The sequence below is a fragment of the Chelonia mydas genome, chromosome 2, assembly GCF_015237465.2.
Source record: "Chelonia mydas isolate rCheMyd1 chromosome 2, rCheMyd1.pri.v2, whole genome shotgun sequence".
Taxonomy (NCBI): Eukaryota; Metazoa; Chordata; order Testudines; family Cheloniidae; genus Chelonia; species Chelonia mydas.
The window spans coordinates 3136324-3160970 of NC_057850.1; the positions used below are offsets into that span (position 1 = coordinate 3136324).

The 24647-nt window shown below is 50.0% G+C and overlaps 1 protein-coding gene across 1 annotated transcript in view; it reads right to left on the reverse strand.

The window, feature by feature from the left end:
- Window positions 1–8619: 8619 nt before the first annotated feature.
- CYHR1 (cysteine and histidine rich 1) overlaps window positions 8620–24647 on the reverse strand; it is a 42630-nt gene continuing 26602 nt past the window's right edge. The window contains exons 2-4 of the mRNA XM_037891832.2: window positions 22496–22734; window positions 19846–20057; window positions 8620–16232 (exon numbers count right to left, since the gene is read on the reverse strand). Of these exons, the coding sequence (XP_037747760.1) occupies window positions 15841–16232; window positions 19846–20057; window positions 22496–22734 (843 nt within the window). The 3' untranslated portion in view covers window positions 8620–15840. The remainder of the gene's footprint in view (window positions 16233–19845; window positions 20058–22495; window positions 22735–24647) is intronic.

The following is a 24647-nucleotide window of genomic DNA, read 5'->3' on the forward strand; positions in this document are numbered from 1 at the left end:
GGAGGGGACAGTTCAGTGCATGGGTGGGGGGGGTCCCTGATACTCCCCACTGTGAAATAGCAACCCCTGACCCCCCGCCTGCAAGCCTGCTGCTGAGGGCGGGAGGAGGAAACCTTCCAGCTGCGCTTCTTCTGCGCCTCTGACCCAGGCTCCCCCACCCCCAAAAATTCCCCTGTTCCAGACCCTGCCCCCCAAACGCAGGCTCTGCCAGGCCGGGCAAGTGGCTGTGTGCCCTGGGGCTGCGCTGAAGGGCCAAGGCCGGGAGGGGGATGGAAAGCTGCAGTCTGGGGGGGCAATGCCCCTAATGCCCCCCGATCTCCGCCCTGGCTGTGACATTACAATGTTGCTCTGATGCAGCGGGGAGTGGACAATTGACGCAGGGAAAGTGCTCCGGGGAAACGCTGCGCCCACGGCTCCTTGCGTCAGCCCGACGCTTCACGTGCTCTTATTGCGGGGCTGGGGGTCACCCACCGAAACCTCCCGCCCTAAGCCCAATGCAGGGGGGAGGGGACAGGTGTTTCTACCTGGGAGGGCAGTTTAAAAGGCCTAGCGGTTCATTGCCCCGGGACCCCCTTCTGACAACAAAAATTACTACACGACCCCAGGCCTGAAAACGGCCGAGCCCCACCCCCCTGGGGGCCCAAAGCCCAAGGGCTTCAGCCCTGCGAGCGGGGAATCTTCGTCTGGGGGGGTCAGTTGTCCCAGATTTCTGGGCAGGCGTGTAAAGCAACCCCGAGACACTGAACCCGGCCCCCACTGCGGCTGCACCCAGTGTTTCGCTTCTTTCCCCTGCCCGCTGGAGCTGGGAGAATTTTTCTCATCATCTTTTGCAGCCCCTGCAGCCCCCAGGCTCCTGGGCCTGCTCCAGTTCATGGGTCTGTGGGGTTTGTCCTGCCTCCCTGGCTGGTTCCTCTCCCCTCCCACACACTGACGGCCCCTCGCTCTGGTCCTCAGCCTTTGGTCCTTTGCCCCCGTCTCCTCGGCCCCAGTTCACGGCTCGCCCTCCCCACCTATTTCCTCAGACATCCCTCCCATCTCCCTCCCTGCTCTCCCTGCCCCCTCACGCCATCCCCCCAGAGTCTCTCTCCCCCCAGGACGGGGGAGTCCATCACTAGAGGATCAAGCTGAAGGATGGCGGTGGGGTTGGGCGAGAGGATGTGGCTCCTGTCAGGCAGGGTGAATGGGCCACATGGGCCAGTGTGGCCACCTGAGGGCTGAGGGGATTGCGCTGGGAATGGGCCAAGCCAACCAGAGGGAACTGACCCACAGGAGAGGGGACCCCCAACGAAGGAAAGTGAGATCACCTCAGAATGGGGCGGGGGGGAGGGGACGGAAAGGGGGACTGAGTGGGGCAACCCACCCCAGCATGCAGGTGCCAGAAAGGGGGGCAACCACCCCAGTGGGCAGGAGAGGCAGACCCCCGAGAGAACTCAGCAGCCAGAGGCATGCAGGAGGGCCCCTTAGAATCATAGAATATCAGGGCTGGAAGGGACCTCAGGAGGTTCTAGTCCAACCCCCTGCTCAGAGCAGGACCAACCCCCAACTAAATCATCCCAGCCAGGGCTTTGTCAAGCCTGACCTTAAAAACTTCTATGGATGGAGATTCCACCACCTCCCTAGGTAACGCATTCCAGTGTTTCACCACCCTCCTAGTGAAAAAGTTTTTCCTAATATCCAACCTAAACCTCCCCCACTGCAACTTGAGATCATTACTCCTTGTTCTGTCATCTGCTATCACTGAGAACAGTCTAGATCCATCCTCTTTGGAACCCCCTTTCATGTAGCTGAAAGCAGCTATCAAATCCCCCCTCACTCTTCTCTTCCGCAGACTAAACAAGCCCAGTTCCCTCAGCCTCTCCTCATAAGTCATGTGTCCCAGTCCCCTAATCATTTGTGTTCCCCTCCGCTGGACGTTTTCCATTTTTTCCACATCCTTCTTGTAGTGTGGGGCCCAAAACTGGACACAGTTCTCCAGATGAGGCCTCACCAACGTCGAATAGAGAGGAACGATCACGTCCCTCGATCTGCTGGCAATGCCCCTACATATACATCCCAAAATGCCATTGGCCTTCTTGGCAACAAGGGCACACTGTTGACTCCTATCCAGCTTCTCGTCCACCGTAACCCCTAGGTCCTTTTCTGCAGAACTGCTGCCGAGCCATTCAGTCCCTAGTCTGTAGCGGTGCATTGGATTCTTCCATCCTAAGTGCAGGACTCTGCACTTGTCCTTGTTGAACCTCATCAGATTTCTTTTGGCCCAATCCTCCAATCTGTCTAGGTCCCTCTGTATCCTATCCCTACCCTCCAGTGTATCTACCTCTCCTCCCAGTTTAGTGTCATCTGCAAACTTGCTGAGGGTGCAATCCATGCCATCCTCCAGATCATTTATGAAGATATTGAACAAAACCGGCCCCAGGACCGACCCTTGGGGCACTCCACTTGATACCAGCTGCCAACTAGACATAGAGCCATTGATCACTACCCGTTGAGCCCGACAATCTAGCCAACTTTCTATCCACCTTATAGTCCATCCATCCAGCCCATACTTCCTTAACTTGCTGTCAAGAATACTGTGGGAGACAGTGTCAAAAGCTTTGCTAAAGTCAAGGGACAACCCGTCCACTGCTTTCCCCTCGTCCACAGAGCCAGTTATCTCGTCATAGAAGGCAATTAGATTAGTCAGGCATGACTTGCCCTTGGTGAATCCATGCTGACTGTTCCTGATCACTTTCTTCTCGTGTAAGTGCTTCAGGATTGATTCTTTGAGGACCTGCTCCATGATTTTTCCAGGGACTGAGGTGAGGCTGACTGGCCTGTAGTTCCCAGGATCCTTGCCTGCACCCAGAAGCCAGTGGCCGGCAGAGAGCTCTGGGAGGGCAGCCTGCAACCCAGGGCTCCAGGCTGCCCAGCTCAAGCCACAGCACAGCCGGTGCCAGACCCCGCAGGACCTGGGTGCGGAGGAGGCATGAGGCAATGACCTGCATGAATAGGGCTCAAGTCCTGCTGTGGCCTGGGCTCTGCCCCAGGAACCTGGACCCAACGTTCAGGGAGCCAGAGCCGCACCCCCAGGCTGTGATTGCCTCAGAATGGGGGGGTCTCTCCAGACTAGCTGAGCACCATGGTCCCTTCTGGCCTTCACGGCCCTGCAGAACCCCAGCAGAGGGCACAAGAGCAGGGAGTCAGGGCGACTTCCCAGTGGGAAAGGGACCTAGTGCCTTTCAAAGCAGCGCACTCACCCAGTACAGCCCAGGCAGGGCTGGTTTGAACCCACCTGCTATTCCAGCCAAGCCGAGAAACGCTCCAGGCATCAGTGTCCATCCCCCAAACGCCTGATGAAAGGTGAGTCCGGCTTGGCGGGCCGCATGGACCGAGCCGCGGCACGCTTCCATCTCCCCAGGCAGACGGGTGTGTTAATTCATTTACTTTCAGCTTTCAAATGTGACTCCAAAGTGGAGCCTCCCCATTGGCTCACCTCCTCTCTCCACGCTGTCACTCACACCCAGCGCCCTCCTCCGTTCGCACGACGTTTCAACGTCGAGCTCTCTCCGGCGCGCGCCCCACAGCGCTCAGGCCGGCACGCACGGCGTGGAGTGCAAGCCGCACGGTTTCCTGTGGGACCGGTCAGATGGCGACGTCTGTGCCAGAATTCCCCCGGCTGAGGTCTTTCTGGCACCGCTGGGTGTCTGGCGCGGCCCCCGCGAGCCGCTCGGTCACGCACGCAGAGCTCTTCGGGAGGCTGTTTCGAAGGGTCACAAGAAGCCAAACAGCAGCAGCTATCCCCCCCGAGGTCCTATTGCACGAGGTAGCACTCTCCCCTCGCCCTGCGTTCGCATCATCCATCGGCGGCACCTCGCGTGTCTGCTGGCACCATCAGCAATGGGCACGAGGCCTTTCCGGGGAACGGGCTACGAGCAAAGTGGAGGTGGCAGGTGCTAGGATTAAAGAGGGGAACATGGCATCTCTTTGTTGCTACTAGAGAGGAGCTGGATCCTTTCAGGTCAGAGGACAGAGGTCAGGCAGAAACCGGGGATGGAGGCGGACTGGCACTGCCTTCTTTCTGTTCTTTTGCCAGCCACGTCTTCCTCACGGGCTCTCGCACGTTTCTTTGCAATAAACAGCAGCAGCAGCGAGCCGCCCGTCAAACCAAACTCAAACATCCTGCTACATGTGGAACATACGATCTGCCAGCCTCCGTGCCCCTTCCCCAGCCAGGCCCAGGTGCGGCTTGGGGAGCACGAGGCTGGCCAAAGGGCAGACTAGCGCAGGTATTTCCCACCCCGGCAAACAGGTTTAACCTGTAGGACGACAGGGGTCAGGTGTATATTTTTAGCCCAGAACATCCATAGTTGGGGGGGGGGGGGGGTTAAGATGTAGGCCCCACTGAACACACAGCTGCAGAAGGAACGTGGAGAATACAGCCCCACTCGTGTTGGGCTTTGCAGCGTTACTGCCCTCAGCCCGCGGCCTTGTCGGATCTCTCCAAACGAAGCAGCACCAGGCAGTTCACTGGACGGGACGCACAGGGAGCTCGGGGGGCGGCTTTTTGCTCTGAGTCACGACGGAAGGAACGCTCCACCATGGCGTCAGGGAGCGCCGAGCTCTCGCCGGCGCCATCCTTCCGCCTCTGCAGCCCCAAGTTCTGAGAGCAGTGGAAGTCGCTCTGGGAGAAGAGACCAGATTAAACAATACCTGCCTAAGCGGCCCCCGCCAGCCCCCACGGCGTGGGAAACCAGCAGGCCTCATTGGACAGGCTTTCCAGGAGGCAGAAAAGGGCCAGTGTCACAGACTGACACAAGGACGGGGTATCTGAGAGCCTCTTGCCAGTTCTCAGGATCCAGGGTAGTGCCAGGATTGCAGGGCCCGGGTCCATGCTGGCCGCACAGGTCTGAACACCCTTGGTAGGAAGAGGATATGCCCTGGAGAAGAAATGCTGGCTCCACTTCACGAGGGGGAAGGGATTTTAAGTAGGTGTTAGGGAAGGCAGGTGAACTGTAACCTGACTCGCCGAGGGGGCTGCTCCCGGGGGCCGGTGGGTCAGTTCTCTGCAGGGCAGAGTGAAAGTGTCTAGTCAGGGAACGTACAAAAGTCTCTTGGGGTAGAGAAGGGGAAGGAAAATCAAAACTCTCAGCCTGAGAAAACTTGCCAATGTGTATTTCATTATGAAATCTCTGATTGTCTCTAGTGCAGTTCCACAAGGCACCTAACAATTACAGTCCTCTTGCCCAGGGGGCATCCTGGGCGCAGAGGAGCTGGGGGCCCCTGGGGTTCGGGCGCAGAGGAGCTGGGGGCCGTTGGGTTTTGCTTGGCTCCTTCTGGCAGATCTGAATCCCCTCCACAGATCAGGAGCAAGAAGTTTCTGAGCTTAGCCAGTGCTTGAGCATCAGGTTCTCGGCCTCACGTAGCCAAGAAGGGAGGCCCTATTATAGACTCTCCATTTCAGGAGGGCCAAGCCCCCTGACTGTGCCCATCTCTGGAAGTGGAGCAAACCCCTGGCTAAAGGTGAATCCTCGTCGGACTGAGGGGCTGCTGTCAGAAACAGGAAGTCCTTTGAGGAAGCTTTGGCAAGAAGAGCTCTGTGTAGCTCAAAACCAGGTCTCTCTCACCAACAGAAGTCAGTCCAATAAATGATATTCCTCCCCCACCTTTTCAGTCCACCACGTTGGGGTCCCTTGGACACTTGGTGGTCATGAGTCCAAAAGAGCCACAGCAGCAAGAGACGCCCACTTGTCTCTGCGGCTCGCCAGAGGATCGCTCCCCTCCAGCAGGCCACAGACCTGGCCGGGATCTGTGTGTTTGTGGCCTCCAGGTTTGATCATCATGACGGCTATCTAGAAACATTCTGAAAAACCCTCCAGCTTACACAACACACAGGAGCTCCACAGGTCACTGGCAGCACATCCCCCGCGGGGCGTCCGCTGTTCGCACTGGCTCCCCAGACTCCAGGCCAAAATGTCTGTCCCGAGATGCAGAGCTCTCCATGGGACTGGCGCTAGCCACCCGAATGGTCACTTCTCCCCACACAACCCAGCGCGGTTCTGTTCTAACCTGCCAACCCAGAGGACCCTGACGCGTGGGAGAAGGAGCTGACACAGCTGAACTGAACCACCCTTCCGTACTCCATCCACCTCACCACGCCCAGATCTACATCGGAGACAGCACGCGCCTTCGCGCAGCGCTTCAACAGACACACAAAACCCAACCAACTCATGTCACCTACAGAAAACCCCAGCGACGTCTCTGCGGCTCTGGGAGGTGAGAGAGGGGGAGTTTGGAAGGCACCCCCGTCCTATGGTGCAGGACGACCATATAGCTAAAGAGGGGTTTTTTGGGGGTGGGTTCACATTTTCTTATGCTTGATGGGATGATGGATCCCGGTGAGGTTTCACGCACAGAGGATATACATAAAATGGCTGCTCTGGACAGTCTGAGTGACACCCAGTACCCAGAGAAATTAAATAGAAAGAAATCAGTGGGACTCACGATCAGACACAGTGAATCAGGATTGTGCTGCTGTAGTGTGAGGGATCCCGCTGCGTGGGCTTATACCCCGAGCACACCCCAGCTGAGCGGGACGGAGGGGGCCTACAGAAATAGGCCACACTGTACCAACAAGTAACATGTTGGCCAACTAGTTTTCAATAGTCACCGGCCAGAGGATTACAGTGGTGTACCAAGTCTAACATCACAATGACAGTGTGTTATTCAAACGCATGGACCATCCATCACAAAGGCTGCTGCTACTAATAAAAAAAGAGCATATGGAAAACCTAACCTCTACACACAGCACTCCCAATATCAGCGAGTAATAATATTACCTCGCTCTCCTCTCGCGCTTTTCATCAGCAGAGCTCAAAGCACTTCAGAAAGCAGGTAAAGTAATGAACAAAGTCAATGTTCCAGCTACTTCGCCTGATCACACTGACTTGCGTTAAAGCCAAAGGCAACTACACGACTTCAGTATCTCCAGAGGGGGCCAGGGAGAATAAAGGTGGAAGGTCCAGGGTGCAACAAGAGGTACAAAGAAAGGGAGATAAAAGCAGGAAACGCAGGCACTGCCCTACCGGCTCAGAGCACGGCTCCATCTAGTCCGATGTGCTGAGAGTGGCTGGGACTGGCGGCTTCAGGGGAAGGAGCCAGAACGTCCAGAATGCCCAATTCTGGGATAATCTGCTCCGAGTTCGTCCTAACTCCTGGACATTGAGCTAGGATCTGAAACATCATGATCTTGGCTATTTTTACTACAAACCTTCAGAGGCTCAGTCAGGATGAGGGCCCCAGTGTAAAGGTGTCGTACAACTTACAGAGATACAATCGCAACCCCAACGAGCACTTTTATTTTTAAATTGGGTGTTCCTGTTACCCCTACAAATGTCCAATCCTGTTCTGAATCCTGCTGAGCTCTTGGACTCAGCAATCTTGGGGCAGAGTTTCACAGGCAATGCATCGTGTCAAAAATGTTTTTTTCAGTTTCTGTTGCCTTTCAGTCCGTCCCCTTGTTCTTGTATCAGAAAAGATAACTAGAAGCGCACGAGTCACCCTCCCTATTTGATTATTTTGGACCCCTACATCACACCTCCTCTTCCCCCTCGAAACAGCCCCAGGCCTTCTCATTTTCCCCGTACAGAAGACTTCATGCCTCTAAGCGTTTTCACTACCCACCGCTTGACCCCTTCGCTTGCTGCTGGGCCATGAACGAGAGAAGGTGACCAGTCCTGAACCCAGCATTTGGGTTAAGGCCCCGCCATGGAGATAGAAGAAGAGCTATTTTTATTATTTTCTATATCCTGAGGTCGTTTGCTTTTTGACTCCCACTGAGCAGATGACGTCACTGGACTATCCACAGTAACCCCTCGGCCCCCCTTACTTTAGAAGCCAGCACCATGCATGAGGAATTCCTGTTATTACCCTGATCTCTCTGCCATCACACTGCCTAACCACTTAGCTTTGGGTTCTTCACTCCCGCAGTCCTATTCTCCCCCACAGACTTGGGCTGTGGAGCCTAGGACATGCTGAGAGTCAGAGACCCAGACACTTGGCAGGTGAAGCAGGGATGAGAGGGGAGTAGCCATATTTGGGTTACTGGGTGGCGTGGCTGTTCGTTCTCCACACTGTGGTGCCTCCATTCTGACTGGTCAGGAACATTACACAGGGCTGTCACTGCGTGCAGTCCGGCTGCTGGGGTCCTGACCATGCAGACCCAAGCCAGGAGCAGAACTGGGCCATGCCTAGCATGCTTTGGCTGGGATTCGAAGAGGTCCCTTTCCAATGTTCTCACCATTCTTGGCTACTGTAACGGCACAAGTGGAATCAACTCCTTTGATAAAGTATGGGATCTTGTGGGGCTCAAGTTTCCTCCAGGGACAGTCACAGAAATGTAGGGCTGGAAGGGACCCTGAGAGGGACCCTGAGAGGTCATCTAGTCCAGCCCCTGCGCGGAGACAGGACAAAGTGCACCAGACCTAGAATGGTCAGGAGCTGCCCCTGCAGCAAAGCTGACCTGCCCCATGGGCCTGCTCCACGGAACAGAGACTCTGCACCCCACGGCGCTGGCAGATCTCCTAGAGAGCAGGGAGGATGACTGGCAGCACGGTTTGGTCAAGTAAACACAGACACAAGTGGTTTGGTTTGGTTTTTTACTACAGTTACATACAGAAACTATTCAAACAGAACGCAGACCACAAAAGGAACAGAAGAAATCATTCCCGACAGCGTCAGAACCAGCCCTCTCAGACGGGGGTCGCCACGTGTAGTGCTCAGGCACCGGGAGGAGGCGGGCGGTAGCGGTAACCAAGCCAGGGGCTGCACGTGCTCTGACAACGCCCTAGCAGCGCTTCTCAGCCCTGACTTGCGGCAGTCCCACGCCGCCCTGATTCGCCTGCCAGCTGCGGGCTGGTTCTGCGAGACAAGTGTCCAGAGGCCAGACTGAGACCCACCCACCCTCATCTACTTTGAACACCAGCCTCAAGCTGAATCCCAGAGTTAGAATTAACCCTCTCACCCCCCCGCGCCCACCCTGCCCGTTCTAGCCCTGCTATATAGAATGAACTAAAGGAACGAGAACACAAATAAAACCAGGCCAATTACAGAGAGGACATACGATCCCGCAAACAAACCGTTAGCTTTTAAATTATTTTAATTCTACATTCACTAGTTAAATAAATTACCCACAGTAAATACTGTAAGGAGGTTTGTGGTCTGCCAGTCTTCAGCCCTGGCATGAAGAGACGTGCTACAATCTTTATTTGTCTAGTACTGAACTAGACACGTAAGGCTCAGCTACTGTGTATGAATTTTCCAATGTCCAGTAAGGACAGTGTGACCTATGCAAGGGAGTTGAGGGACGAGGGCGAGGAGAGAGAGAACAGCTTTGCAAAAAAATCTGATAATTTAGAATTTTTTGACCATCACACCCAGGAAATCCGTTGAGTCTGGCTGGCAGCTGGCCAGGGACTCCCGGACACAGCCACCGATTCAGGAAGGCATTTTAAAACCACAAACCCAAAGGGAGCAATGGACACAGCTCTTATGGAACGCCAACTCTAGCAGCTGGACTCTGATGAGTAACCCCAGCTGGAGTCCCCACTTTACCAGGTCCTCCCCCTCACTGCAATGTGCTTTTCTCAGTCTAATGCTTCGGTCGGATGTGGATATACAGTTGCTTCTCCCTTCGTTTTGCCCTGTAAGAACTAATACTAATATACAAGAACTTTTGTAATACTGTACAAGGGCCCTGTCTTTTGGCTTCCAAAGAGATTACCTGCCATTGTCTTAGTGAAGCAGTACAAACAGTAACCACAGGGGAAGACTGTGCATTCAGTCCCATTCAGACACAATTTGGTCACATCACTCCCCAGGCCTGGGCCACAAATACTGGCCCAGGCTTACGCAAATTTAAGTCTGCATCTGACCAATAATCTCAGTCCCACCTTTCAGAAACAGGGAACACATGGCTACTCCAAAGCACAACGCCTTGCGCTTACAGGAGAGAGGAATCTAGAGGCAAAAAAAGGGGACAGAAACATTCAGTGGCAACAAGAGAAGAGAAAGAGGAAGAGGCAATACCTCTTCAGTGAAGACCTGCAGACACATTCATTCAACTAGCATCTGTGAGGGCTGCAGAGGAACGTTCCTGGGAAAGGAAAGGGTTCCACTTTTCCCATAGCCATCCTTTGAAAACATTGGCCAATATTAAAGGCACATAGCAAACGGTATGTAAAACAGTTTGACACAAAAGAGGAGTAGGGAGACATCTACACACACGGGGGAGGATCAGATGACAGTAATGGGTCTCTGCCCAGACAGGTTTGTCATGTGCAGCCCATGGCACTGTGGATGCTATTGGGAAGCACCCTATGGTGCAGGAGACGCAGAGTTGCATTAAATCACAGCTGACGGGCTGGGTCTCAATTTGCCTTAATATTGGGAACTCTCAGAGATTGTGCCCGTTTCACTCAAAGTTGCTGTCTGACGACATCTTCTGCTCAACTCATGCAACTATCACACAGAGACTAAAGGAATCTCGTTAAATGTGCAAACTGGAGGTTCCTGCCTGAATCTACAGAAGAGAGTTGCATTAAAAAAATCTGTTCCATCTGAATTCAAGGCCTACCGGAGTTGTCTTTGGAGAGAAGACTACTATTCCAACACTGATTAACCCTGTGTTGCATAAAATGCCTGTGGCTTCCCTTATCTTCATGGGGAAGACGGGCCATGGAGATTATAGGGCTACACTTTGATCTAAGCAGCAGCACTGTGCACTGGCAACCATCCTACCCAAGCTGCATCCCTCAATTAAAGAGATGAGGACGGCTGCATCTGTTTTACATACTAATTAAGTGGGGACCCCAACCCCTGCAAAGTAGCCAGTGTGGTGCTCAGCTGGGCAAGCCCGGGAGCACCCCCCTTTGACAGCAGCACAGGAAGACTCCACTGCCACTGGGCATCATCTAAAGCAAAGTGCACAGAAAACAGCCAGATTCTTCCCATCAACCAAATGAAGATAAGCAAAGCTACCTCCTCCCATGGGAGCCAGTTGCTTGGGACAAGAGTTACCAAATACGAAACAATTTACCCTCAGAAACTCACCAGCATTCACCCTACACACTCAGGGAACTGGAGAAACACTCTCAGAGATGAAAACATAGTAACCTGGACTATTGTACTAAGATTAGGCCACAAACAAGTTCAGACCTGCAGGATTTTACTAGCTTTAAAATCACCGGGGGCGGAATTGGGGAAGCGACCTGGTAAAATTATTCTACCCTGAAAAGTTTGGAGGTTGCCACAAATTCTCCCCATGTACTAGAAAATGAGTAAGTCCCCAGGTAACCTTCTGAAAGAAGAAGCTGGCGTGGGGAAAACCCAGCATGCAAACTACACATGGATCGAACCCAGAAGCGTCAAGAGCCGGTATTAAGAAATATAAAATGAGTCTTTCCCTATCAGGGGCACGTGGGGGTTGAACATTTCCAATTTTTTAAAAAGTGAATCATTAGAACAAAGCTGTACAAAGATCTCTGCAGCTGCCCATCCTCGGAGCAGCAGAATGAACTCTCCAGAGGATTTGCCTGAAGTTCTCTAGGAGAATCTTCAAAGCTTCCTAACGGAATGACGTCTCTTTGCCATCTCTTGATGGGTTCTCAAGCCTCCTGGGAAAGAGGCTCCCCCTGAACTAAGCCCCAAGTTGCTCTAAGCTTTCAGGATGGAAGGGGAACTCCTCAGGGACAGGATTTCTTCTGTTGAAGTTCATTTCCAAGCACATGTTTCTCATATGCTCCATTTACTTTGGAAAGTTTTACCCCTTAATTTAGGTCTTGAAGCCATGCATAGTTCTCACCCTCCCTCCAATAACTCATATTAATGCAGAGCGCCTTTGTGTTTCGCTTCTGTGCTTCTCAGTAGCCCGTTCCATGAAGCTGTTACTGAAGTTCTATCACTCGCACGGATGATGCGAGAACTTGGATTTCTTTGGTCACCGGGTTAAGAGGCAGTTGCCTCAGTAGAAAGCACATGAACATACCAGGTGTATTAGCAAACCAGTGGCACTGGTTAGAGAGTGATCAATGCCTTCCAGGCTATACTAAATGGAAAGTGTCAGGTATTGCAGAACATTCCTAGGGTGACCTTTAATGACTCTAGAAAATACTCACCCTCCTGCCTTTGCAACAGTGGGAAAAGGGCATTGGTACATGGGAAATATACCTACCTTGTGCACTGGTCAGTTTGCATGGTGGCTTTAACTAAATTCTCATACTCTATTACCGGACTTAACGTAGCAACTCCTTCCTGATAGATGCACTGCGCGTATCTGCCGCAAGTGGTATTTTCCAGTTACACTAGGATAGGCAAATCCTTCCTCAAGGTGACTCAACTCTTCACTCGTGAGCTTCTTAGAGCCTTAGGAGAAGGCAAGTCTAAGTTTCACAAATGCCAGGGCTGGTAGTCTTCACTTCCCAAAGGTTACAGTCAAGACACTTCTAGATCACTTTTGGTCATTCCAACGATGCTACTCTGAAGATACCTGCCACAGTGCCGCCGTACTCTGCGTAAAGTGAACAGAGCACTAAGTGTCCATGTAACCCAACATGACATGCTCTGTCATGCTGACGTGACCCACACCTGGCCATCCTCTCCTGGAAGGTCTGCAGAACATTGGAATCCCCGATACTCCAGTAGGATCAACAATCCAGTGGATACCTAGTCCTGTTCAAAACAGTTAACAAGGACAGGTTCAAAGAGCTATTGCTAGTCACAGAAGGAAGCAGTGGCCTGTACCAGACTGCACTGGAGTTCTTCCACCTCGTACAAAAACAAGCTCTATTCATGTGGCACTGCCTGAGCCAGTCAGCTACCACACAACGGCCCCTGGTGAGGGGAATTTCTGTTTCCTTGACAAGCCTTTGTGCATTTGACAAAAAGGAACAAACTGCACTACAAACTGAACAACTGCAGGCTGGGGCAATGGGAAGACAACTGCGATGCAAGTTCCCTTACCATAACCAAGGGGAAGTCTCAGTCTGCCCCTGGTGTTTGACTCCACTCTAGACTTTTCCAAGCAAGGGACTCTGATCGTGGCCAACTTGTTCTGAATGGCTTTTCCTGAGGGCACCATCTTTCCTGAACTGGCTTCCAACCTATCCTGTAAGCGACTAGATCTCAGGAAACAGCACTAAATGGAGTCAGCCTTTGGTGATACCTTCAGTGTTGCTAACACAGAAGACAGGCAACCCTGACACTATCCATTTTGAAAAAATTTACATTCATCACAAAAAAGTTCCTCTGAAGTTTTCCAAGGTGGTCTGACCTGCTCTACGGGCACTGTAGTGTTGGGGTCATTCTTAGACACTCAAAACCGTCACCAAATATAGACTGGCCATTTGCATGCTATTTAGTCTGTCAGTCTAACATGTAGCATGTGAGAGTAACGAAGAGTAAAGGGGCTAACGGGAAAATGGCTCTTTGGTATTTAATCAAAAGAAAGCTATAACAGGTGTTATCCCTCTGAAGCGACGGAGACGCCTCTGTAAAATGACAGCTTACAATTCTAGCAAGTCAGTGTTAGACATTCCACACACCTGGGGCTCGAGCAGCGGAGATCCCGCTCCCAAGGCGAGGGAGGGGAGACGTGAAGGACGGGGCTGCACCTGTAGCACATAAGCTCAGACTCCAACCTCCGCACGAGACAGCCACAGCAGCAGCTAATGGAGAGTGATTTTTTCTTTGTAACTCTCACACCCACTCTAACTGAGCATTTTCAACAAGCAAGTTTTAACCTGGCAGTAATACCGTCACTCTATGAAACTCGATGCCTCTTTAAAAGACATCACTAAGATTTCAAGACACTATTAAGACTATTAACTAGGCTTCATGCTCTAAACATTCTCCTATTCCATGGGGCACAGCAGAAAGACTCGTCAAGTTACCAATAAAAGGGCTCGAACTCCCAGTGGCCACTACCTTTAGAACGGCCAGTGGGAGGCCAAAAAGCTAGGCTGGAAAGCTGACATGATTCAGAATGAAAACCCAGGGCAGAAGAAGCTTCATGACAGAAAGTAAAACAGTAATAGCTTCATTGTAGGCAGCATCTGCGAGAGGTTTCCATGATTTACATCATACCCAATCCAGTTATTCCTTAAAAATAAAATTAGATAGCCTGACTTCAGTGGGCATAGTTACTGGGTGGCTGGTCTTGAATACACGGCATTAATGAGCTTATGGTAGTGTTTTCATCCACCACCAGTAATACCCCACATTTACATTTCTTAAAAATAGTGTCGAGTGAAACATCCCTGTAGATCTCTTCACAATTTGGTGACTGGCTGCACTATCCCTGTCCATAAACATGCTGTATATATTTCATATATAAAAAATATTCTCACACTGTAAAATTGCATAATTACTAGAAGAGCCTGCAACTCGTTTCTTTTTTCTTGTTTCACAAGAAACTCAAGTTTTGGCAAAACTGCAAAGGGACAGAATTTCACCCTGCATTCCGAAAAGTCTGCAAGAATTTAGGTTTGGTTTCTACATAGGTCCTCATCTTGTCTAGATAAAATCTCAACCTGTGCTATATTGCAGGGCTGGAGGAAGCATGAAACTGTAGAAATGACCTTGGGATTGTTTCTTCATGATGTGCAATACAAAATAAACTAGAGATACAGTATTTTGTTTGCAGCAGTCCAGGTGGTGTTTGTGGGGGAAGGGAAGGAGAGGGGACACTGAACCGTTCTGATCCATTCGCCGTTAGCACAGTCCTGACAAAAATGCTCCAATAACCTGTTCTTAAGTTATTCGAGAACAAGAGCATCTTCGCTTGGGAATTACCAGGAAAGCCCACTCAGTCCAGGAGGTTCACGTCACAACCCCGTGAGAGATCATGCGATGCTCAGCATGTCTGCTTTTCATAGTCTTCACCCTGCATCTTAAACTTCCATTTACAAACCATGGCAATGGTTAACTCCACTGGACCCAAAGCTTGGGGTGAAAGGGACGTGGAACAAAGGGTTAGTTTATACAGACTAGACACAAATGGGGAGTCTGGTTCTTTGGAGCACTTTCATATGCAATGCACTACAGCTCCGTCATTTCTCCCCACTTCCATCCTCTTCCCACAGAAGAGTGGAACGTCAGCCCAGCCAGCACAAGTGCCACAAACTCCCCTAAACACCTCATTAGGGTTTTGCTTTGTTTTTGGAAGGGGGGGGTGGGAATCCCCGTTTGTTTTATTCTACTGATACAATAGACAGAGGACCAGACAGCACAAGTAATAATGAACTAGGCTCTCCCAAGCCCCTAAATCACAGCTAGACTTGTCTCTGTGCTCCCCACCCCAAAAGCAAAACAGGAAACTGAAATGTATCCAGTTCATTCAAGCCACATGAGATCTGAAAGGAGGGGGAGAAAATAACACCACTGCCTCCCTTACAGCCCCCCAGCTGCCACATGCAGATTGTGCACTGTACCAGGACAAGAAAACTCTGTCTATTCACATATACTGAACTGCTTGGATCGCTGGCTCCCCAACTTGCCCTCGCCACAGCATGCCAAAGAGCTCTCGGTATGCTGCCAGCACCTGCAGGCTTCCCAGCTGTCACCCCCACGTGCCAGTCCTCGACCCGGACCTGGCTCCATTCTTGTCTGTCCCTGGGGAAGATGGGGGAAGGGAAGGGAAGGAAGGCTGTGACTGCTTACGCTGTTGCATACACATGCAGACGTTTTGTTGTTTTTTTCTTTTTAAAATGATCAAATTACTGTGAAATCACAACGGGCACAGGCAGCCGTTCGAGGTAACTATGGTTCAGTGGTGCTTTCTTGGTAACTTCCAGCATAACTCAGCCTTGCCTATTTCTGTATCTGGAATATAAAAAGCCGCAAGTTGATGTTCTTGGCAGCCAGCAGTTTGTTACATTCCACAGAGTCGATGATGGGGAGCGGCACGTACTCCGTCTCATTGTTCTCATTGGTGAAGACGAAGTGATAGATCACGGGGTTGATTTTCACGTCGTCGTAGGGCCCTTTCAAGAGCAGGAAGGAACACTCCATGGGGGAACTGATCTTGCTTTTCAGAATGAGCTGGAAGGAGAGGGTGCGCTTGCAGGACAGGTTGGGGTTGCGTTCGGAGTCGTTGACTCGGGCCTTTAACACCCAGGTCTGGTTGAGCACGGTGAACCTGGGCGTCTCATAGTACAGGCGGGTGATGAAGTCATCGGTTCTATAGGGACGGAACTGAACTTCTGCAACACAACAAAAGAGGGCGGGGGAGAAAACACAGACAGACAATTAACCAGAGCAGCTGGCAGCCTGAACAATCGAGCTCACGTTACCTGTAGCTATTGTGCAGGACCTTTCTTGACATGGCATAAGGAGGCAATTGGGGTTGGGGGTGACCACTCCAAGCCAGTGTCAGGAGAAATGGGACTTCTTGGGAAGGAACTCAATGCACTTTAACAGTCCATCGAAAACAGTAAATACAGGAAGCACTTTTAAGATGCATAAAATTGAGGGGAGGGAAAGGGAGAGGGGAGAATAAAATACAAACAAGGTTAATCAAATCCATTGAATACACCACCTTATAAACATAGGGATTGCCAAACTGGGTTGGACCATCTAGTCTAGCACCCTCTCTCTGACAATGGCCAGAATCAGATGCTTGCAAGGAAGGCTGAAGTAACCCCATCTGTAGACAGTGAATCCCCCGTCTCTGATGGGTTTAGGTCTGGAGGCATGAGGGTTTATATGCTGTTGATATTTGCATATTTAGTGTAACTGTAGCTATTCTGAGTATCAATGTCTGATCCTTTTCAGAATTCTTAGCCTCGGTAATATCTTGTGGCAGAGAGTCTCACAAGTCAACTGGTTGTTGTGTAAAGAAGTATTTCCCTATATCAGTCTGAATTTGTTGTTACAAGGTAAATGACACGCTAATGTTAGCTTGTGGTGAGTGGGTGGTGCACACAGCACACAATTACACAGAATCAGTCAGTTGCCTAAGTGGGTCTGACTGATGCAAATGATCTACATTAATTTGGTTATAAACCATGCCATCAAGAATGGCAAGATGGACGGGCCCTTGCCACTTGTTTCTTTGTGATCTGTTGATGGAGAAAGAGCAGGGGGAACAGGCAATAAGCGTGTAGTTAGGTCAGTCTTGTGGGAAGCCGTAGCCGAATCCTAGGTATAAAATCTTGGGTGTGCCCGAACTGAGGTCTGGAGTGCATAAAAACAAGCATCACACGCAGACAGGATACAGTTCAGATAACAAAGCACATTTTATTGGGATTATGCATACAAATCTGTAATCAAGGTAATAAGGCACAATTATGCATTACCACAGTGCAAAACCAGAGAACAGGGCATGTGAAACACAGACCTTCAGGGTTCAAAGGTACAAAAATTCCGGGTTCAGATACATAAAGAAATAACAATACATTGGGTAGAAGTGGTCCAAATTTACTTTTGCAAATGCACTCTAAAATCTGAAATCCAGCCCCCACTTCAAGGCACAGTCCGCTGTCAGTCCAATAAACTCTTTGCCAGCACAAAGACTTTGTCAACTCTATCACTTTTGAACAAACACATCGTTCCAGTGAAGTCTTTACTGTACAAACCATGGAAGCTCACAGCATAACTACAGGTACAATAACCCTTTGGGTGCATTTCATACAGGTTTACATATTCTTCAAAGTTTCCAGAAGAATTAGGAAAGCACAGCAGGCAACACCTGGACAAAGGAGGTGATCAGTTATTCAAGCTACACAGCATTGGTAACTCAGTGCTTTGACATACACCATCATTTTACTACAGAATCCTACAATAAAAGAGCCGAGAGTCCAGCTGTATCTTCAGGGATCAAGAGGTATTATTTCTAACACACATCTCTACACAGAGAAGACATTTTTCCTAGGAAGTAACTGCTTTAGGCATAGGGGTGTAGTGTCTCGATTGCCTCTCCAGTGCCATGCACTGCAGCACAGAATGCTACTGCTTTGCCCTGCTCTCGAAGGTGCCCACCTGAGCTAACTTATCCTACAAGGGCTGGACCCGGAAAGCAGCAGCAGAGCAAAGCTGGACTATCTCACTCCCTAGCCAACGGTTCTAGCTCAGCCTGGTGCTCCAAGTGCAGACGCTACGGAACTTCGCTCCCCTCCTCAGCACCAACTACTTACGTGTATCCACTGGCAGCAACGGATGTAATGCTGGGAAAAACCAGAATCCGGGCTAAGCGGATCAGCTAACAAGACTGCTCCGTTTTTCATGATCTGAGCTCCCAGCACAATCCATTTGCCACATGCCGGCCTCGGTAAGTTTCACTAAGGACTCAGCTCCAGATTTAAAAAACAAAGTGATCAATGCAGCAGGACGCTAGAGTGGCTATCACTGCAACTACAAAAATCACCTTTCTGCCTCACATGGGACAGGCAAGCAGAGACCTTGAGCAGTACGAGGTTATCACACGCTTCTGCCTGCGGCTCCCTTCTGGGACAGCAGAGCATCCATTGCTCCTCAGAATGGAGGAGGAAAGCCAGCCGAGACCAGGAGATCTTCCCTCTACGCTCCTCTCTGTGGGGCTGCTAAATATTTATGGTAAGGGAAATGTGTTTTCCCCACCCACACCCTTTCCCCTCCATACCCTCTTCAGAGTTTCTCTTCCATATTATTTGCCTGCAAGTACCTGAAGCACAAACAAATCTTAAAGAGCAATTCTCCGGGCCCGACTTTAATAAAGTAACCAGCTTCCCTGCATGTTTCATTGCATTGTTTAGTTGTTAATTCAAAGTTAATTTGTATCCCTCTTTTCCCCCCTCCCCACCCTCATGAGTTGCCATTTGAGGCAGACAATAGATAGCTCTGCACTGCGGTTTTTCTTCACCCAAAGGAAAAGCAAGAACAGGAGGAACTCAAATATGAGAAATGACTACGTATTACAAAGAGCGCTCTCCAGGAGATGGGTACAAAACCAACAGCACGGAGACCCCCGTGAAAGATAAATTAAGCTTTCTGAATAGCTCACCAACTGTGTGTGACCCAACAACAGGAACCAGAACGGAATGTGAGGAGCTGTAATTCTCATGCAGTGGAAACGAGAGGCCTATCACGTAGGGTCAGTGTGTGTGGGCAGGTCACTGCAGTTATTAATACACTGGACTCCAGGTGGAAGGATGTGTCAGATGACAGATAAGGGGTCTGTTAGCTGGATGCTGTCAAATTTCATTTTCACTTGCAGTAAAACAAAGAAACAGTACAGGCAACACTGGTTTTATATTCTTATTATTCTGGTCTTGTTCATCAATCCAGTGGATGCAACTACAGCACCTTACCTGCAGCTAGGAAGTGGCCTTCCTCCCCACTCGACACAAGTGCTGCTCCGTGGACTAGCCATCAAGGGAAGCAGCGCCATAAGAACTGAGGTCAGCTCCTGTCCAGAGCCCAAGCACATAGCCTGTGAAACAGGTCCAGTCTTCACCAGTTCCGAGGCCCCGAAATCCTGCATTCGCCTCCTGAATCCAAACCCCACCTGACGCCAGGACAATGAAATCTGCTGCTGCTGAGCCAAGTCTTAACATGGCTGACTACCCCTCCATCTCCGCCCAGCACCAAGCAAGGAACACAGACACGAGCTAACCCCACTGCCAAGCAGACAGGGGAGCTTTCTCGGAGAGCACTACTGGGACAGACGCACTGCGGCCACTGTCTGCTCAGCAAAGCCCAGCTCTTCTGATCTACAGACCGGCACTGTGCATTACATAAGAAAAACAGGCTTCATCAGTACGTCAAGAACAGTAGTGCCAAAAGCAAGACACTGAAAATATTGGGTGGTGGCTGGTTTTGCCCTGTCTGAGTGATTACCTGTGTAGCCAATCTTCTCAAAGCTGAGCAGGCTGAAGATGCTGTTATACAGCTGCATTTCTTTTTTATGGGTTTGGTCCATTTCATCCAGAATCTCCATCAGTTCATTCCCAGTCTTTGTGGGGTGAGTGCACTCCGCTTCATGAACTGTCAGCTCATGGTATGGACCCTGCCACGGGCACCCAATCCGCTTGTATTTGCACTGAGTCACCCTGTTACAAAGAGAGCACAAACAGGAGTACTTGTCTGCTCTGTAGACAGACGCTGCACCACAGAATGAGATGCACAAATGGCAAATGACACTCCATGAATGAGAAGACTTATTGTCTGATCAGAATACAGCCTCCGAAAGCAAAACCCGACCAACCTGGCGGAACAGTAACTACATCACCGGCTACCAGAATTCATCACTAAACCTCTGGGCCTCGGCATCCCAGAACCTCCATCCGTGCCAAAGAGGCCTAGGCTTTTGCCAGCCAGCACGTTTGGCTGCAATCATTCATGCTCAAACAAAACAGCTGGTCCCAGCAATGGGGTCAGTAATCCTAAGCTGGGGTGGCATCTTAGTGTGTTGCTTGTAGAGTACCAGACACAGTGGGGCCTCTGGGCGCTACTGCAGTATAAATCTTCCCCAGGATTTATTTAGCACCTGTCATTTTATGCGATGCCAAAGAACTCCATGGACTGTTTGCAGGGCTCTCTTCACCCACCGCTGAAATGCGGCACCCTCTGGGGAGTAGTAAAGTAGCAACTATCCCATATCAGCACCACTCCCTTTTAAAAGCACTCGCGTAAAGTACAGAGCATAAACTGAAGTGACAGGAGGTGCCTTTTGGACTGAATTTGAAATTGAGTTTGAAAAGATGTCAGCGCTGACTCCCTTTTCACTGCAACGAGTGCGATGGATTTTCAGCGACCACGCGTGGGCAGGATTTTAAACTGAAAAAGCCCCTACAACAGCATAGCCCTGTAGTGCCAAGCTGGGGCACAGCTCCCGTAGGGGAGATGGGAATGGTGCCATTTTACCGGAGAGGGCACACAAGCAGCTTCCTGCCAGGGGCCTCCCAGCCAAATCCTGACACTCAACCCTGGCTGGTTTATTAGATTTCACTTGATCGCAGTACAGCTGGAGCGCTCATGTGGACAGGCAGTTCAGTAAGTCTGAATTCCCAACAGCGCTGTGTAACCGGCGCTTCTGCCCCAGCTGACATGCTGCAGTCTAGCCAGTACTCTCTGGGCTAGTGGGCTCTGCCTGAGAGAAGCATGCCACAGGCTTCTGGCTGCTCACAACTACACAAGATAAGGATGGGAGGTAGGGTGCATGCCGCAGGCTAGGACGGTAGGCTGTGAGATAGAAGCAACAGAAAACAATCATGTGCAAATCTCTGTGCTCTCAGTGCTGCTTTACAACTCTATGGAAGTAAAGCAACTTGCGGCCAAGCCAGCCAAAAGCTTCACTTTCCTGTCTCACTGAGTGTGACCTGCAGCCAGACCACCTTACAAACAACAATCATTAGAAGAGGGAGCCTGCTAAGGTGTTCTACTCCAGCCTCACGTCACGGGGCCAGCACACATTGTTTCCTTGTTTTAGATGCCTCAGCGATAGACCTTCCACAGCACCTCTTTTGAAGACTATTCTGCAGCCTAACACATCTCACTGTTAGGGTATTATTGTTCTGATGTATTTTTCTCAAATGTAATCTCATTTTACTTGCTGCCCATGTTCCTAGTCTCTCTGGCTCTCCATTTTGCTGTCCTCCCTGGGGTTTTGTAACATCTGTCCGTTTAGGATTACCTACATTCAATGTGGTTATCCCACCATAGCCTTAAGGAAGATGGTCTGTAAGACTGGAGAAATCCTCCTCCCCACCTTGCCACGAGCCCAGAGGAGACGCCCTTCACTGAAGATTCTACAGCAACTGGGAAGCAAGTGAGAACTCTCAAAACAGCCTCAGCTGTAAGCAAGAGGCAGTCCAGCTACCTTTTGGCCTGACCTACAGCGGTGACGATTTCTCAGGAAAATGCAATTCCTGCTGTTTTACAAGCTTTGGAAGGCTATTTTCCAGCAGAAGACCACTGGCCATGTGGTTCCTTCCTCCTGCCGCTTTTATAATCGTCACTAGGGGTCACTCAGTTCCCTTTCAATACTGCAGAAGGGCAATCCAACCGTTTAGTAGGGGTGTTCTGAATCTGCCTGTGCTAGTATCTCTGGACGGTCAGGAGAAGGTGGAGAGCTGTCATGACTGGGTACGTACGGGTTCACTTGGTAGCCCGTATTCTTGAAGTGGGACTTGGTTTCTGTCGTGTGGAACAAGGCAAGTCTGCCAAACCCAACTGCCTCCCATTAGCTGTACCTGCTGCCACCCATGCTAACACTCCCGTCTGAAACTCACACTGCAGGTTAGTCTTGTTCGCTAGTGTTCAGAATCACAGTTCAGAAGCACCATAAAAAATTCACACTCCAACTAAGCCAGGTATTTTAAACCACACTCTTCTTGGCGTTACCTGCTCTGCTTCGGACAGTGCCGTCTGAGGAGCAGCCACTAACACCCAGCCCAGCGGAGAAGACTGCAATGAGCTAAGATGGGTTGTCCTTCAGGGGTTATGAAAGCATCTCGTGCCTCACTGAACAGAAGGTGAGACTGTTTACCTGTCCTGGCACTCCTCTTTCTGGTGTCTCTCCAGAAGGGAGCGAGGAAATTGCCGCATGCAGAAGCCACACTCTGATGGCAGCTCACTCACTGCTTTTTCCACAGCCAGGTTTCGGCAGCAGAGGCTCTTACTGATCTCACAACGGCAATTGGGGCACGTAGCCTGTTCCTCCTTCAGCCGGGCATCTGCTAGTAGGTGGATAAAACAGCCAGCGCACATCAAGTGACCATTAGTACACTGTGAAGAAGGAAAGGGAAATGAAGCTTCAAAGACCTTGTGGGAAATGACGTACCAGAGGTTCACTCTACACTTCCGCCATGTTTGCACTCTAGTCTCCCTTATATTTTGATTATAAACATATGTAATTTTTGCTGCATACATATATGTATTGTAGCTCTCTGGTCCACTGACATGTTAGACAAGAGAGTAACATAAGGAGAATTTTTTTTAAATGCACAAATGTGCGAAAGGTGTCAGGTAAACAAGAAACAGACCTAGCCACTTAAATTAACATTGCAACGTTTAATCTTTAAATAAAGCAAAGGAATCTGGTTTGTTCCACTGTAGTCTTGAGAGAGACACAGAAACAGCAATTCCCTGCAGTCAGTTACCATCTTTAGTAATAAGAGATGGGAGCCCATATTGCAAACTTGTCAAAACTCTTCCACATTGATAAGAACAATCCTGGACTGTACCCCTGGTAAAGATCAGAAACTAGAGAGTAGGAAATTTTCACTTCTGACTCATCAGCACTTGGGCTTCAAACCAAACAATGCAGGAGGGGAAGGAAAGATGCTAAATAACATGAATTTCTGCCTTGGAGGTGCTATTATCTTGGGTCTGCCCATCTGTTTAAAGACAACGGATAGAACCTTAGGGGTTAAATCCCAAGGCTGGATTTTCCCTGCACCCACAATCCTATAGCCTGGCAGAAAGACTTACTGCTTGCGTGCTTTTGCTTTATTTTGCTTGGTGACATACTTTCTTTTGTCTGTTATTACTTGAAACCACTTAAATCCTACTTTTTATACTTAATAAAATCACTTTTGTTTATTAATAAACCCAGAATAAGTGATTAATACCTGGGGGAGCAAACAGCTGTGCATATCTCTCTATCAGTGTTACAGAGGGCGGACAGTTTATGAATTTACCCTGTATAAGCTTTATACAGAATAAAATGGATTTATTTGGGGTTTGGATGCCACTGGAAACTGGGTGTCTGGGTGCTGGACAAAGGTAACGTGCTGAACTGTTTTCAGTTAACTCTGCAGCTTTGGAGGCATGGCCCGCGCTCTGTGCTGCAGCAGGCTAGTGTGTCTTGCTCAACAAGACAGGGTTCTGGAAGTCCCAAGCTGGCAGGGAAAACAGGCTCAGAGGTAATTTCAGCACATCAGGTGACAGTCCCAAGGGGGACTCTGTGACCGAACCCATCTCAACTAGGATGTGGCATCATTCAACGTAGCACCAAATCCAACTGACTATTTCATTTTTACCAGGCTATTCTGGAAATCAAACTGGTGCTGTGTACTTGATATAGGAAAGCTGCAGTAGAAGAGGGTGCCTAAGAGCTTCCATGCAAGTCACCTTTCCCTGAACAGGCGTATGATTAATTTGATCCATTTTCAGAGAAATATCACCAGCATGGCTTGCAGTAGCAAGATCTACACTTCCTCTTTGCTGGTCTTTTGCTAGAGATCTGAATTCAGGCAGAACCACAGGACTGAAATGAGCACCAGTAAAAAGATTAGCAGGAACCAATACAGACAGCACATTTCTGAGAGACAAGTAAAGTAAAAAATACTGTCACCCTAAAACAGGTACGTTTGGGCCATTCTGTCACTCCAAAAGTTAAATAGCCAGAGGTGATCCATATTCATGAAACAACAAGGCACCAATATTCCCTTTAGGCAGGCGCTAGGATTCCTCAGCTGGTTTTATGTTTGGCTATAGAGTCTAACATGCTTCTGTCCACACTGGACTTTTACTTGCAAGTACCTGCTGGTTCTTTCCTTCCTCTTTGCCTTATGTGTAAAAGCTTATTTGTAAAAAACAAAGTTTTACCAAGTCCAAGACAATTTGGAAGGCTGAGGAGGGAATAACATCATTGCATCTAGCCAGGGCTCAATCGTATTCGACCCTGACCACTGAGA